The sequence below is a fragment of the Perognathus longimembris genome, chromosome 26 (assembly GCF_023159225.1).
Source record: "Perognathus longimembris pacificus isolate PPM17 chromosome 26, ASM2315922v1, whole genome shotgun sequence".
Lineage (NCBI taxonomy): Eukaryota > Metazoa > Chordata > Mammalia > Rodentia > Heteromyidae > Perognathus > Perognathus longimembris.
This window is the reverse complement of record NC_063186.1, coordinates 8,062,846-8,079,148: the sequence shown is the minus strand read 5'-3', so window position 1 is coordinate 8,079,148 and position 16,303 is coordinate 8,062,846. Positions and strand designations below refer to the sequence as shown.

At 39.8% G+C, this 16,303-nt stretch overlaps 1 protein-coding gene across 1 annotated transcript in view; it reads left to right on the top strand.

Annotated features, from left to right (window-relative positions):
- The window catches only part of Dock3 (dedicator of cytokinesis 3), a 136,316-nt gene that overhangs the window by 62,948 nt on the left and 57,065 nt on the right, over positions 1-16,303 (top strand). Inside the window, exons 12-15 of the mRNA XM_048334474.1 lie at positions 3,287-3,375; positions 5,849-5,974; positions 14,229-14,353; positions 15,679-15,841. Coding sequence (XP_048190431.1) covers positions 3,287-3,375; positions 5,849-5,974; positions 14,229-14,353; positions 15,679-15,841 — 503 coding nt within the window. The remainder of the gene's footprint in view (positions 1-3,286; positions 3,376-5,848; positions 5,975-14,228; positions 14,354-15,678; positions 15,842-16,303) is intronic.

Genomic DNA, 16,303 nt, shown 5'->3' with positions numbered 1-16,303 from the left:
TATCTCCACTGCTTCTGGCTGCTGGATTTGCTGGGTTCTTGATGGGGTGTTGGGTGTTGGAGTTCCCAGCTCGCTATTCAGTTGGAGTGAGTCGGGGTGCCTCCCTACTATGTCGGCGCCATCTTTCTCTCCCCGTTTTCTACATATGTGGTGCTGGGGAATCGAACCCAGGGCTTCATGTATACGAAGCAAGCACTCTTGCCACTAGGCCATATTCCCAGCCCTTAAGTACTTAGTTTTAAAATTAAAACCCAATGTCTCTCTGTTGTACTCCTTGAGTAAATCCCTGGACATATAGTGATGGAGATGCCTTCACTGCCTATGCTTTAATCTCTTCCTCCTCCATGGGGAAAGTGGGCTGCCACAGAGGTACACATATCTCATTGAAATCCCTCATGCATCTTATGACTAATGACAGACTATCAACATCGGTAATCACATTCTACATGTTAATTTGATTGGAGATAACATATTCATGACTCATTTGATTATTTAATAAATGTTCACATTTATAATTTTTTCTACAAAATATACAAGTGATTGGATAAAATATGCTGATGAAGCCACATCTGTCTAATTTCAGATTATTTGAGTAGCTTTTCTTTAGACTTGGCCTAAGCTCATTGTTTCTCAGATATTCCTACTCACATTTACAATGAGGATATTATTATCACTCTTTTTCTCTTTAGTCCTTTCTCATCCAGCTGGCCTCTGGTCTTTGAGTCTAGGCAATCATAAATACCTCCAGACATTACAGATGTCTGGGCAAGATCTCTCCAGTGAAGAATCACTACTATCAGTATGTTCAAATGGAAGTAATTTTTTTTTTTTTTTGGTGGTAGTCTTAGGGCTTAAACTCAGGGCCTGGATGCCATCCCTGGGCTTTTGCTCAAGGCTAGGCCTCTACCACTTGAGTGAGCTACAGCTACACTTTCTGCTTTTTTTTCTTTTGGATAATTAATTGGAGATAAGAATTTCACAAACTTTCCTACCTGGGCTGGCTTTGGACTATGATCTTCAGATCTTGGCCTCCTGAGTAGTTAGGATTGTAAGTGTGAGCCACCAACACCCAGCTAATCCAGTCATTTTTTATTTCATATTATGCTAAACCTATGTCTTTATTATATATATTTCTAATCACAGCAATATTTTAAGTCTGTTCTTGGTTCTTTGTCCTTTGTTTGGGTCTTCAGGTGACTTGTTACCTTCTCATCTTGAGTACAATTCATAGTCCTACCTGATACTCCTTACATCTATTCTCATATCCTGAACTTTGAAATGGCCAATATTTCTTGATGCTCTTTTCCTTCCTTTTATTTTAAAACCATATTCTTTTTCAGAACTCTGAGCCAGATGTGGTGGCACACATCTGTGATCTCAGCACTCAGGAAACTGAAGCATGAGAATCTTGGGTTCCAAGAAAGACTAGTTAGGTTCTCTCCTGAAAATAAAAGGTTAGGATGATCCACGTCGAGATAGACATGAGTCTAGGTTAATTTAGCTTAATACAGATGCAGGAGGTTGCGTTTATAAGTATAAATATGAATTCATAGATTAATACACATATATGTTCTTATTCTGTCAGTCAAAGAGAACTAGAACTAACAACACCCCAATAGCAATATCCACATACTGGTTTCTAATATTATTCTGTAATAAAAAGAACCAAGGCCTCAGTCCAGAACTGGAACCAGAAGAGTGTGTGTGTGTAAAATGTAAGGGTGGATATATGCCAAGGAAATACAGGAGGAACAAATTGAATATGCTCCTAGTGGCCAAAGTTACAACTATTAATTTGGTAACAGTAGTGCTAGGTGGCATAGTGGCCATGTACCCAGTGGCTGACTGGGTACATCTGAGGAATCAGTTAAAGATCCTGTACTCCTTTCTTTACACATAGGTCCTGTTTTCTGTAGTTGGAGTAGATCCATATCTCTTTATTCTTGAGTGTCAAATGGAATTTTAAAGAAATTACCTTATTCACATTCCCAGTGTTGCCTCAAAATGTCTGCATCAAGATAAAGAATTTCTAGGCTTTGTTTTAAGCTCTGTTCCAATTGACTAGCTGGTTAGACTTCTCTTTGAGTTCTTCTCTACAGAGTAAGATACTGAAACATCAAAACATAACAGAATTGTTTTTCCTGTAGGGCCAGTGCAATGCCAATTAGATGACAACATAAAGCCAATATCATGGCAGTTTCTTTTCTTTTCTTCTTCTTTTTTTTTTTTTTTTGCCAGTCCTGGGCCTTGGACTCAGGGCCTGAGTACTGTCCCTGGCTTCTCTTTGCTCAAGGCTAGCACTCTGCCACTTGAGCCACAGCGCCACTTCTGGCCGTTTTCTATATATGTGGTGCTGGGGAATCGAACCCAGGGCTTCATCTATATGAGTCAAGCACTCTTGCCACTAGGCCATATTCCCAGCCTCTCATAGCAGTTTCTAAACAGTATTACTTGTTGAGAGAAATAATGGATTTTTTAAATTATGAATTTCGTGTGTGTGTGTGTGTGTGTGTGTGTGTGTGTGTGTGTGTGTGTGTAGCATTGCTAGCAAAGAACTTGTCACTTGAGCAGTGCTACTTCAGAAAGTGGATATTTTGCCACTTAAAAGGATGTGTAGCTGCTTGGTGTTGGTGGCTCACACCTGTAATCTGAGCTACTCAGGAGGCTGAGATCTGAGATTGCTGATTGAAGCCAGCCTGGGCTGAAAAGTCGCCAAGCAGCTCTTATCTCCAATTAACCACTCAAAAAACTGAAAGTGGCCTTGTGGCTTAAGTGGTAGCCTTCAGTACAAAGAGGCTCAGGGACAGCACCCAGGTCCTGAGTTCAAGCCCTACAACTGACTGAAAAAAAAGTGTAGCTGGGAATGTAGCTTGGTGGTAAAGCATGTTTTAGCATACACAAGGTCCAAGGTTTAATCCTTAGTATAACCAAAACAATCATATGTATGTGTATATGTATATGTGTATATATGTATATATTGTTGATACTCATTTTGTTTCTAGCTCACATATTATCTTTATTTGTGTACATATACTTATCTGTTATATATATGTATAAACAGTATATATATATATATATATATATATATAAAGATTTACTTTAGAATACCATTTCCCCAAACGTGAATCTTCCACACACAACCGAAAAAGAGCTTGTCTAATTTAGCAAAACATATACTCATTTGTTTAGGAAAGTACAAATCATTTTTCTTTCACATTTTTTGTCACCCATTAAGACATCAGGCCAGATGTTTTAGGGAGCCATAAAGCCTGTCCTTCTGTTGTAGGTGCAACAACGAGAGTGAGTGGGCCCAGATCCACGAGAACATCATCCGAAAGTCCAGTGCCAAGTACTCTGCCCCCAGCGCCAGCCATGGTGATGTATTTCTTGAGCTAGATTTCATGTTGCATTTGTACTTGCTGATCATGTAACACCTCAGTTGGTTGGTGTTGATTGGCTACTGTATACAAAGCTTAATTTCCTTGCATATGTCTATTCTCTTCCTAGGATCATTCTTTTTCCCAAGTATCTGGGACTACAGGCATGAATACCACTCCCAGATACTTTGTAATCATGAACAGTTAATTTTGGGTGGTTGTTCTATCTCAGAAATCATAGTGCTTTCCTTCTAGTCAAATTGTCAATTCCTTTTATAGTAATTTGAGGTCTTTCCTGACCAAAATACATTTTTGTTCTTTTTATGATAGATCCCATAAATTTTCTTTTTTGATGTCGGTCCTGAAGCTTGAATTCATGTCCCTGAGCTTCTTTTGCTCAAGACTAGCATTCTACCACTGGAGCCACAGCTTCATTTCCAGCTTTTTTGGTAGGTTAGTGAAGATAAGAATCTCACAGACTTTCCTACTTGGGCTGGCTTTGAACTGTGATCCTCAGATCTCAGCTTCCTGAGTAACTAGGATTACAGGCATGTGCCACTTGGATGAGCGTCCATAACTTTTATGGGAGATTCCCTAACTTCAATTCCAGTTTAAGTTCAGTAAGCAAATGTTCAGGGTTTGTCACACTGTGAAGTCTGTATTGTTCAAACAGAAATCACACACCCAGACAAAACCAAAAATGCAAAAGACAAGTATTAATGTAAATTGTCTTTCTATTACTGTTCAGTGTTAATATCATCACAAGAACTTCACATTATTGCTAATCAATGATTAGTCTGCCAAAATGAATCATTCTGAAACTAGAATACAAAATATTTATTTCAAAGAAGCTTTTCTTATTTCCTCTTTAAATAATTTCTATTTAAATCTCTGTCATTCTACATATCTGATACATTTTCTAAGTTAGACATTGATTAAACTAGAAGCACCATTTAAATGCCTAGGCATTTTTATTTATCCTTATAAATAGCGCTATAATATACATAGAAATATGTTTGTCCTGATTTTTAATATTATTTCATAACCACTTTGATATAACTTTTTTAACTTTCACAGACCTTGTTGAATATTAAATATGAACCTTAAATGACAATATGAAGCCACTGAAAGGCATGGAAGCTCTTGATGATGAGAGCTTTTATTTCTCTATCAGCACCAATTATTCATGATTCTCACTCTACAGTCAGTCTTGTTACTGTAAGACAGTAATGTGGGACACTCTGACCCAGGTTCTTATTGGTCACACTTGTTTCTAGTCTATGGATTTTTGTGAGTTTGTGAATGTACAATTTAGATAGTCCAACCTTCTCATCCAGTATTCTCTAGGGGCAAGAGAGGGGGCCTGGTGCTGGAGAACAGAGGGAGGCAACCCTGTCTCTAAGATATCTCTATCCCACACTAATTCTGTGGGATATTGATGTCACCTTGACTTAAATTCCTTCTTCAAAATGACTCATACTTTGTGTACCAAAATTTTTTCTTGGGGCTGGGAATGTGGCTTAGTGGTGGTAGAGTGCTTGCCTAGCAGGCATGAAGCCCTGGGTTTGATTCTTCAGTACCACATAAACAAATAGCTGGAAATGGTGCTGTGACTCAAGTGATAGAGTGCTAACCTTGAGCAAAAAGAAGCTCAGGGACAGTGCCCAGATGCTGAGTTGAAGCCTCAAGACTCTTGCTATGTGTTGGTAGCTTTTACCTGTAATCCTAGCTACATAGGAGACTGAACCCAGGAAGATCACAGTTTAAGGCAAGAACATACATATGAAACCCCTTCTTAATAGCTGTGCACAATGGCATGTACCTGTCATCTAGCTATATGTGAGGCTGAGGTCAAGAGAATCATGGTTGCAGGCCAACTCAGGCAGAAAAGTCCACAAAACTATCTCAGTAGAAAAAAGCTGGTTGTGGTCATGCATCTCAGCTATGATAAGAAACATATAATAGGCTGATTGTGGTCCAGACACAGACCTGCGACACTAACTCAAGATAACTACTACATTAAAGGGCTGGAAGTGTGTTTCTGTGGTCAATTGCTTGCCTAGGATGCCCAGGGAGTTTAAACCTCAGTATCATCAAAAAATTTTTTTTTCCTCAAGAAAAAATAGTAATGAGGAAGAGGGGGAGAATGCAGTCATAATATTCAATGCATAGTCTGTGAAACTAGGAAAATTGAGAGGAAGGGTTGGGTTAGGAGGGATGGGAGAAAATAATGAATGAAGTGACATTATTCAAGGTGCATTGTATTTATAAGGTGAATTGTTGAGTGGTAATTCCTTTGTACAACTAAAGTTAGTAAAAGAAAAGAAAAATAGTGGATTACAGATCAATGGTAGATCACTTCCCTAGCATGTTTATGACACTGGAAAAAAAAAAAGGAAAAAAATACAAAACTTGCTATCTTTTCTAGTCTTATATAACAATGATTCTGAATAAGAAAATTTTTTTTGTAGGTCTTATTATCTCTTTGCAGCTTCTTCGTGGAGACATGGAACAGATTCGGAGAGAAAATCCCATGATATTTAATAGGGGATTGGCTTTTACAAGAAAATTGGGATTTCCTGATGTCATAATGCCAGGTATGCAGAACTTCTTGGGGACAGGAAGGAGATGGGTTTGAATCTAGTGCACCTCTCCTGAGCAGGTTGTGAGCTGTGGTGTAGAAGAGCCCTGCAACCATGGTTAGGCAGGAAAGTCCATAAGACTCTTAGCTCCAATGAACCAGCAAAAAGCTGGGAGTAGAGGTGTGGCTCAAGTGGTAGAGTCCTAGCATTGAGTAAAATATCTCAGAGGCAGTGCCCAGTCCCTAAGTTTAAGCCCCAGACACACAAAAAGATGTTTATTTGCTTTTGTTTTAAAAAGCCAGGCCAATATAGACTGAAGGGATTATGATCATTTTAGGTATCACCTATTAGGTAGTACTCCACTAAATCCTCTTGTTGGAAACAATTCCATTACATCCCCAAAGAGGAACATGGCTTGTGTATAGAGAACCTCATGCAGTATGTTCCAAATGCTTTCCAGCTACTCTGAGTGTGCCCAGATTTATTTCCCATCACTCTCATTTTCTCTCCATGGACACTGAATGCAGAGCAAGCTGCTGCACACTGCTTTCATTTCCTACTCATAAACACAGGAGAGTCTTTTAAGCGGGAAATTCAGGCCACTAGATCAATTATGTTTATTTCTAAATGCCAAGGAGAATTCATGCTTATGAAAGACCCCATCTGGCTGTTGTAGAGGTGAGTGTTCCATTTCTTTCATGCTGTCCTAAAACCACCCTTCAGCTCTCTTTGGACTTGGTAAATAAAAAAGAGAGGAGCCCAAGCAGTCCCTCCTTTCTTGTCAACATTGCTTTGATAAAAATAATAGTTAACAAAATTGATTTAGTTATCTTTTCTGAATAAGATATACAAGCTCACATAATGGAATGATACATTCTAAGACACAGCCAGGCACTATTGGCTCAGGACTATATTCCTAGGTACGCAGGACTGTAAGAGCTGGAGGATTGCAGTTTGAAACCAGCTGGGGAATATTCTACAATATTCCATTTTCAATTAACCAGCAAAATGTTGAGGACATGGCTCAAGTGGTAGAGCACCAGCCATGAGCAAGAAAAGCTGAGAGAGCGAACACAAGTACTATGCTACACTATATGGAGGGCCCCAAACCCACACACATACACACACTTTCTCAGACATACTTTAAGTCCCTCTTTCCTTTTAAGAATTTATTTATCATTACTTGGATATTACTTTCCTAATAGCTCACTAGGTTAAAACCTATTAAAAATTAAAAAGAGGGCTGGGGATATAGCCTAGTGGCAAGAGTGCCTGCCTCGGATACACGAGGCCCTAGGTTCGATTCCCCAGCACCACATATACAGAAAACGGCCAGAAGCGGCGCTGTGGCTCAAGTGGCAGAGTGCTAACCTTGAGCCGGAAGAAGCCAGGGACGGTGCTCGGGCCCTGAGTCCAAGGCCCAGGACTGGCCAAAAAAAAATTAAAAAGAAGCAAATTTTACTCAAAAATGTACTCAGTATAACTAATAACTAATATATAAGCTAAATAATAACCCCCGATTTTAAAAATTAGATAAAAATATATATAAATATATTTGATTCCAAGATACATGGAAAACGATCTTATTTATAGAAAATACTCCTTTCATGGAGTACTCTATCTTTTTGTATCTTTGGCATCAGACTTACAAAAGATTTCTGCCTGTGCTGAACGTACTGTAAATAAGATTACCAAGGGGCTGGGAATATGGCCTAGTGGCAAAGAGTGCTTGCCTTGTATACATGAAGCCCTGGGTTCGATTCCCCAACACCACATTTATAGAAAATGGCCAGAAGTGGCGCTGTGGCTCACTGTGGGTCACAGAGTGCTAGCCTTGAGCAAAAAGAAGCCAAGGACAGTGCTCAGGCTCCCTGAGTCCAAAGCCCCAGGACTGGCAAAAAAAAAAAAAAAAAAAAAAAAAGATTACGAAGCATTGGTGAGCCAAGCTGTAGTTAAGGGAATTTCCCCTATTGTGTCCAGGCGCTGGTGGCTCATGCCTGTAATCCTAGCTGCTCAACTAGTCCATGAGACTCTTATCTCCAAATAACCATCAGAAAACCAGAAGTGGAATTAAGGTTCAAAGTGGTAGAGCAGAAAAGCTCATGGACAGCACTCAGCTCTATGATCAACCAAAAGAAAAAAAAATCATGTGATTTATCCTACAAGGAAGAGAAGATGAGCAGTTCTGGGGCGTCTCAACCAGGGAAAGGAGGACTTATTAAATATACTACGTCCTGCATTTGACTTTTAAGTATTGAGTATTTACTATAGCTGAAAGTTAACAGTTATTTTTACATACTTGTCCCCTTCTCTAACCTTTTTCCCTGCTTAAGAAAGAGCTGTTTAGGGCTGGGAATATGGTCTAGTGGTAAAGTGCTCACCTCATACATGAAGCCCTGGGTTCAGTTCCTCAGCACCACATATATAGAAAAAGCTGGAAGTGGTGTTGTGGCTCAAGTGGCAGAGTGCTAGCCTTGAGCAAGAGAAGCCAGGGACAGTGCTCAGGCCCTGAGTTCAAGCCTCAGGACTGGCAAAAACAAACAACAACAACAAAAAAACAAAAACAAAGAGCTGTTTGCCTAGAAGGCACTCTGGGGCTTAGGGGCTGTTGACCACTGCTCTTAATGTGTCCCCCTCCCCCCCCCCCCCAGTATATTGTTAGAACAAGTTTGCCATCTTTGGGCAAGGTGGTGGGGCTTCACTTGCTGGACCTTTTAGGGCAACGGAATGTGTGTTTTATACTGTGATAAGCTTGTGTTAGGAAGCAATGACCGTAGCAAGTGAATTCCAAACCCGGGCCATCCCCTGATCCTGCAGAAGATTGTGTCTAGGCTGTAAAAGTCCCTCAGTTTCACAGTGCTGGTTTGGCCAAGTTACAAAAACTTACAACTTCATCTTCTCAATACATGGACACATGGAGGACAAGAAAAGAAACCATGTCAGTAACTGTGAGCATTTCAACATTTAAATCTAAGAAATTATAGTAAATGAAAAATTAGAATTACTTATAAACTGTGATCTTCATTTCAAAACTACCCAGCATTTGGCAGAAATTCCCAAAAACTCATATGGAAAGGTCTTTTTTTGTCAGACTGGCCCAGATCTGTCCTTATCAAAATATACTGACAGAACTATATAGCTACCCTAGTATCTAGCATACCATTTACACAAAGATCTTTCTGGCATTCCAGTATTGCTGTCCATTGGAGTGTACACACATACCAGGTAGACGCTGTGAGGAGATGATATTTTTCCCCTATCCCATAACTGAATTCTTGACAGTCCAGCCATCCAACTCTGCTTTTGGCTCATAGTAACAGGGAAGAGGCAATAGTGATTTTCGGAGCCATCACCCTCATCAAAAAAAGGCATGCTAACCCAGAAATTTATCATCTTAAAGGATTATAAAAGAAAAAAAGAAATACTGAAATTTAACCTTTTGTTGGTTGATCACTGTATTTTCTAGATACTTCCTTTTCATCCAGACTCATTTTAGTCCAATACAAAGTAACTCTACAGAACACTTTCAGTCCTTTCTTAGATTTTTTAAATCATGATTAGAGAAACTGAAATAGTAACATACCTGTGACTCACATGACAGAGTTAGCCATAATACTTCAAAAACAGTCCTGTCCATCCCCACTTTCGCAGCTCAGTGCACTTTATCCGAAAATACTGTAGCTGGACTGCAATACAGCCAAAATACCTAACATCTAAAAAGAATGATCTGAAATCTCTTGTTCAAGAAGCAACTGTCCTGTTTTCCAGACCATGTCTTAAGTCAGCAGAGATGTGCCAACATCTTCTGCATCCTTCTGTTACTTCTTATCTTGAAAATTCTGTGCCATGGCATTGGAATTACAGAGCTTTATAATGGCTCCTAGGAGATAAATTTCTAGTCTTAAATTTCTAAGGTTATTAATTGACTGTTGTGATTTGGTCAAGTTTCACGTTAAATAGTCTTCTGTTTTGTCATAAGCAGTCCACCTCTAATTTAGTGTGTTGGTCTAAAGACTAAGTTTGCCCCAGACCAGTGGTTCTTTAACTTTAGTGGGAAAACCCCATATTTCTGAGCTCATCTCAAGAGTTTCTGATTTTGTAGCATTGAGCAGGGCCCAACACAAGTTCCCAAGTAAGGGTAATGCTGCTGGTCCGGGAGGCCATTTGAGAGCTGTATCCTAAAAAGGACTCTGCTTGTGGGATGTTTTGCCTCTCTGGAGCCAGATCTGGGGCAAATACTGCTCCTTTCTAGATGGCCCTAGACTTGCCCATTAGAAAGCAGCAGTGCAGATACGGCATCCCTCAAGAGCACCCTTTGATTTAGCTCAGAAATACACTTTTTCTTTGATATCTGTTTTTAAAAGTGCATGCTTCATCACTGACCTGCAAGTGATGTTTCTTTCTTTCCCTGTTTGTCTTAAATTGTTCTTGTTTCTCTCTGTGCTGTCCGCTCATTCTCGCCCCTTTATTTCTGATGCAGAGATGAAGATAGTTGGGTGTAAGTTCCTGGTTTTTTGTGTCCTGTCTGCTTATGGCCTGCTTTGTTCCCATCTCCATTTGTTTCATGGAATGTTACAATATGGGGGGGGGGATCATGTGCATTATTATTAATCCTTCATCAGCCTCACCTTCCTGGGTAACTGACAAGACCTTAAAAAAACAACCCATCTTCAAACACTTTTCATTGGAATATATTTAGTAAGCCATAACAATCTGTGGTGTATAGATAGTTTCTGTGAGATAGATGAGTTACTCTAGTTGAAAAGAAAATGAGTATTGTTTGTCCCAAGCTACAAAGTATCATAAAGGTGCAAAAGTTTCTCTTTTCAGCTGATAGGACATGCTTGATAAGAAGGGCAAACACAGACATATCCTTTGGAAGAAAGCTCTTATGAAATTATTTGCTACAACTGGGTGGATGGGACTGTGGTTAGTCTGAAACTTTGGTTGCTTCAGACTTTGGACTGCTGATTTCATGCCATTTTTCTTTTTAATGAGGCTTTGGCATTATTGCTAAGAGATAGTTTGGGAATGATCACTACTAGTCTCACAAGAAGTTGGAATGTCATCACATTCCTGACCCCCCCCCAAAAAAAAGATTAACTATATACAGCGATGTCACCCTTTGCCTCTCCTGTCATCCTTGAGGGTTGGAGCAGAGGGTATCACTAGCTTTGCAGTGATAGAATCCAGCAACTGGACACATTGTGAGAGAAATAGAGCCCATCTTTTCTGAGTACTTTAATGTCCCCCCAAGAACCCCCGCCCCAAAGAGCTACTGCAAAGCAGTTCCTCAAGAAAGCAATATCTACTACAAAATAAAGCACATCTGAAATTCCATGTATGGTGGCAGCTACTATCCCCATATCTGAGGTACTGAGACCTCTAAATGGACTGCTCTCAGAATAAACATACAAAATATCTCATGAGCTTTGGTTCTCTGGAGTCATACTAGGATAGCATGCATACCTTTGGAAGGCCAGCCCTATCTTCTGGAGGTCAACAACGATCCAGTGCCTAAGATTTCTTCTTAGACCTTTTTCTCCATAAGGGCCTCTAGAGCATTTCAGGCCAATCACTGATGTGATGAGGTGGCTTCAGACTAATTTTTTTGGTCCCCAGCAGCTGTTGGTGTAGGAGCACAGAAATATGGATTTTTTTATGTATAGTTGAAGTATACTGTAGCTATTTTATATACAAATGTTTCAAGCAAGGAATTGGCAAATGATTCCTAGTCAACAGTCTGCTTTTGTGCTGCTTACCTCTGTGTGTGTGTGTGTGTGTTTGTATATGTGCGCACGCATGTGTGCGTTATAACTCATGCTACTTATGATTATTATCCTGCTAGTTAAAGTTCCAGAACATTTTATGCAAAGAGGTGTATTTATGTAGCATGGTCAGTCTATATCCAGAGACATAGAAATAAATAGTGCCTTATAAGTTAGAAGAATAGTGATAATAGCCAGCAGATAATTGCTTTTTTTTTTTTTTTTGGCCAGTCCTGGGCCTTGGACTTAGGGCCTGAGCACTGTCCCTGGCTTCTTCTTGCTCAAGGCTAGCACTCTGCCACTTGAGCCACAGCGCCACTTCTGGCCATTTTCTGTATATGTGGTGCTGGGGAATCGAACCCAGGGCCTCATGTATACGAGGCAAGCACTCTTGCCACTAGGCCATATCCCCAGCCCGATAATTGCTTTTTAAAGCAACAGGTGGCTCACACCTGTAATCCTAGCTACTTAGAAGGCTGATACCTGAAAATCAGGGTTTAAAGGCAGTTTGAGCAGAAAAGTCCTTGAAACTCTTATCTCCAGTTAACAACTAAAAAAATCCAGAAGTAGAACTGTGGCTTATGGGGCTGGGAATATGGCCTAGTGGCAAGAGCGCTTGCCTCCTACACATGAAGCTCTCGGTTCGATTCCCCAGCACCACATATATGGAAAACGGCCAGAAGGGGCACTGTGGCTCAGGTGGCAGAGTGCTAGCCTTGAGCGGGAAGAAGCCAGGGACAGTGCTCAGGCCCTGAGTCCAAGGCCCAGGACTGGCCAAAAAAAAAAAAAAAAGAACTGTGGCTTAAATGGTAGTGCCTTGAGCAAGAAAAGCTCAGAGACAGCACACAGGCCTTAGTTCAAGCTCAGGACTCACATAAAGCCACAGCTATTATCTTTAGAATAAAGGTTCTCCTGGAAGTGATAACCACGGTAATATTTAGACCAAGCATCTAGTCTCTAGACCTTAAAATCTCTAGGTCATTTTTCTAGATTGAATAGTTAATTTCCATAGGGAAGCTAATGTACAACTAGTAGACTTTTTTTTAAATCAGAAGATGGCTGTGTTAAAGTTAAAATTTTCAGGTGTATAGCTTGGAGGCATGGCTCAAATGGTAGAGCACCTGCCTAGCAAGTGGGAGGCCTGAGTTCAAACCCCAGAATCATCTAAAAAATACAGATGTACCAACTCTAATTCATCTCATTATAAAAGCCCATGCATGATGAGGTTTCCAGTTAATTTTGAATTTTGGACTTTGAGGATTTTCAGTACTTTTAGAACTGTTTTTGTTCAGCCTATATTCTCACAATAACAAACATAAATTTGTGTTTTTCTCCTCTTTCTACCTGCTTTTCCACCCATATATACACCTGAGTGTTGCTAATGGTACACTAGAAGGAGTCCAAGAAAGGATGGCCTAAGAAAGCTCATTAATGTTTCAAATGTTTCATCAACATTCCAAATATAGGCTCTACCCAACCTAGGAAGAAACTCTAAACAGACTATAAGGATGGACAACCTCAGTGCTGCCCTACATATACAGCAGTTGAATTTTCAGAACTCATCCCCCTCTTCCCTTCATGGTAGCCTTGGGAGTATTTGTTTGGAAAGCAGGATGGTGTTCACAGATTAGAGAAATTTCCTAGGGCTCTCACAGAATAATTGTCTTGGACTACTCTTCTCCACTTGAGCCCAAGTATTTTGAAAACCTTGATTATGTGTCCATTTAACTGTGATAAGATTACCCTCCAAGAATAGAGAGGTGACCTGAAGGATGAAAGGGCTAATCATAAAGACTCCAAAAGAAAGCCAGTTTTCTGTCAGGCCTGTTCTGTTCTTGTTTCATGCATGGGAGACATTCATTTGCTTCCACAGTTAAGACATCGGTACAGAAAAAGGCATTATCATCTTCCTCTGAACAAACCAGGAAACTCACTTGCCAACCAAAACCAAAGCTTGCTTCTCTCATTGTGATTCTAGATAGTGAACGTATTTCAGTCTGCCAGTTTTTCTTAGAACTGAAGTAGAAAGAATATCTGGCTTCTGAATTGGCTTGCTTTGTAACTGAATTATGTGGTCACTTTTCAGTTGGTTTCTTTAGGCTCTTTGGTTTTACCTTTTTTCTTTGCCATTTTCTATCTTTGCACATTTCCCCCCACAGCTTCTACTATTTTTTTTGAAAGTCAAAAACATCCATTGTAAAAACATCCATCGATAAGGGACTTAGATATTTACAGCCTTTGTTTTAGAGAGGAAAGAGACTGAGAAGTCTGAATAACCTACTGTTTAAGAGAAGACTAACTACCCTGGATAAGCTGTGGTGAACTCTAACACTTAGACACATGACTAACCTTCCAAGTACTGCTACACTGAGATTGATAGAATGTCCATTGTTATTAACCAAGCTTGGAATGATCACCCACCTGAGCCCATGAAGATCCAGATGCTAATGGGGCAGTGTGAATTCTGTGGTCATAAGAACATGGCATTTCTTTCCTCACAGGTGATATCCGCAATGACCTGTACCTCACCCTAGAGAAGGGCGATTTTGAGAGAGGGGGAAAGAGTGTACAAAAGAATATTGAAGTGACCATGTATGTGCTTTATGCGGATGGAGAAATCTTGAAGGTAAGGCTTACAAGTCATTTGTAATGGAGGATAATGTAGCAATTCTAATGTTTTTGTGGACTTTGTCCAGAGACTCAGTCCCTTCAATCAGGACTGAATCCATCTTAATTTTTTTTTCCTGCCTATTCCTTTCTTCAAGGAAACCTTACAATGTGTTTTAATAAAGATTTTCAATATCGGATAACCTTTGCAGAAATTCTTACTAATGTCTGACCTGAATGCCTTCTGCTCCAGTTTAGACCTATTCCCTCTAGTTCTGTCCTACATGTTACCTTCTGCCATTCTACCTAAGGTAGAGCTGCCTACTTTTGGTAATGAGTATGAGATCTCACTTCATCTTTTTATTCTTTGAGCTAACTAAGAAAATTACATCCATATTTTGATCAAGGTGGGACTTAGACACATACTTGATGGTACCAATTTATGGGACAAAGAACATCAGACTTAGTTCTGGAACATTATTTCAAGCCATTGTAATACAATGACCCTCTGCCACTCTTCACTGAAAATGGAGACTTGAAAGTGCTCTTTTTCTGTTGTCACTGTGTTCGTTTTTCCCTCTAGTGTGTCATGGTGATGAACCGGGGAATAATAAGTCAATACTTGCAGAAAGCAAACCTCACCTCTTTGTACTGGCAGCAGCCAATTATCCCCAAAGCAAGACAGGAATGACGAGAATGTTGCAATAGCAATAGAAACAGTGATTGCTTTTAATACTTTAAAAGCCCAACTCAGAGTCATAGACATCCCCAGTGTTAAGACTAGCAGCACGGTCAGACATTTATGTCACCCATGTTTGGACACTAAATGCTCCTGATTGTCCAAAGCTTTCTGTCCTCCAAGGAAGGATCACTCACCCAAGGCTGCATCTTTGTGGCAACATTCAGGAGCTGGGTTAAATCTGGCTTGTTTTGGTTATCTCCAATGAAAATTAGTAAAGAGTGAACTAAAATGCCACTCCCACATTGCACTGAAGAAAATGAGAAGACAGGGTCTCCTCTCTTTAGAATTTAGTACCTCTTGATCTACTGAAAGATTACTAGAATTTAGTATTTCTTTCTGATATAGTAAAATGTTATGTACAATTGACTCTGTCATAAACCTTATTATTTCATTTTTCAATGATGATGAAGAGCCTACCTTAGTTAATAATCTATACAACTGCTTTCCAAAGTATCAACTTTAAGTCAAATGCCTTCTCATCTCAGATTTGGCCTGGTGCAAAATAAGATATTCACATTGGAGAAAGTGAAGTGTTGGCAACACAGAGAAATTGAGGTGTTCCTTTTAAGAAGATAACATGATATTTTGCTTCTCTCTTCCAGGATTGCATCAGCTTGGGTTCAGGAGAGCCAAATAGGAGTTCTTATCACTCTTTTGTCCTCTACCACAGTAATAGTCCTCGTTGGGGAGAAATTATCAAATTGCCTATCCCCATTGACAGATTCCGGGGCTCCCACCTGCGCTTCGAGTTCAGACATTGTTCCAGTGAGTGAAACTTCCTTTCACATTCCCTTGAGGACATGAATGCAACACTCCCCTCTGGAATGAAATTTAAAGGATTCTTATCAGAAAAAGAGTTGAGAATAAATGGATCCTCAGAGATAAGATGTCATCAGATGTTGTGCTGTGGACCATAAAAGCAATGTTTCAAAGCCATAAGATATAGTATTGACTCCCTTACTGTCTGAAATAGCCAGCAGCATTCTCCTTTGAGTGTTACCTTTGTACCTATTAAACTGCTTCTTAAAAGAACCTTTCTTCAAGGGCAGTTTTGTTTGGATTCTGGTAGTCTGTTTACCTTATTAGAGTATAAATAGTAGCTCATTCCAGCATACTTTTCATTATTCCTGCAGTTAGCTTGTTATCTAGCTAATGAAAGAAATGAGAGACAAAAGAATGTGACAGGTGCAAGGGGAATTTCTATTAAGATTGGAGAGCAAAAGCAGA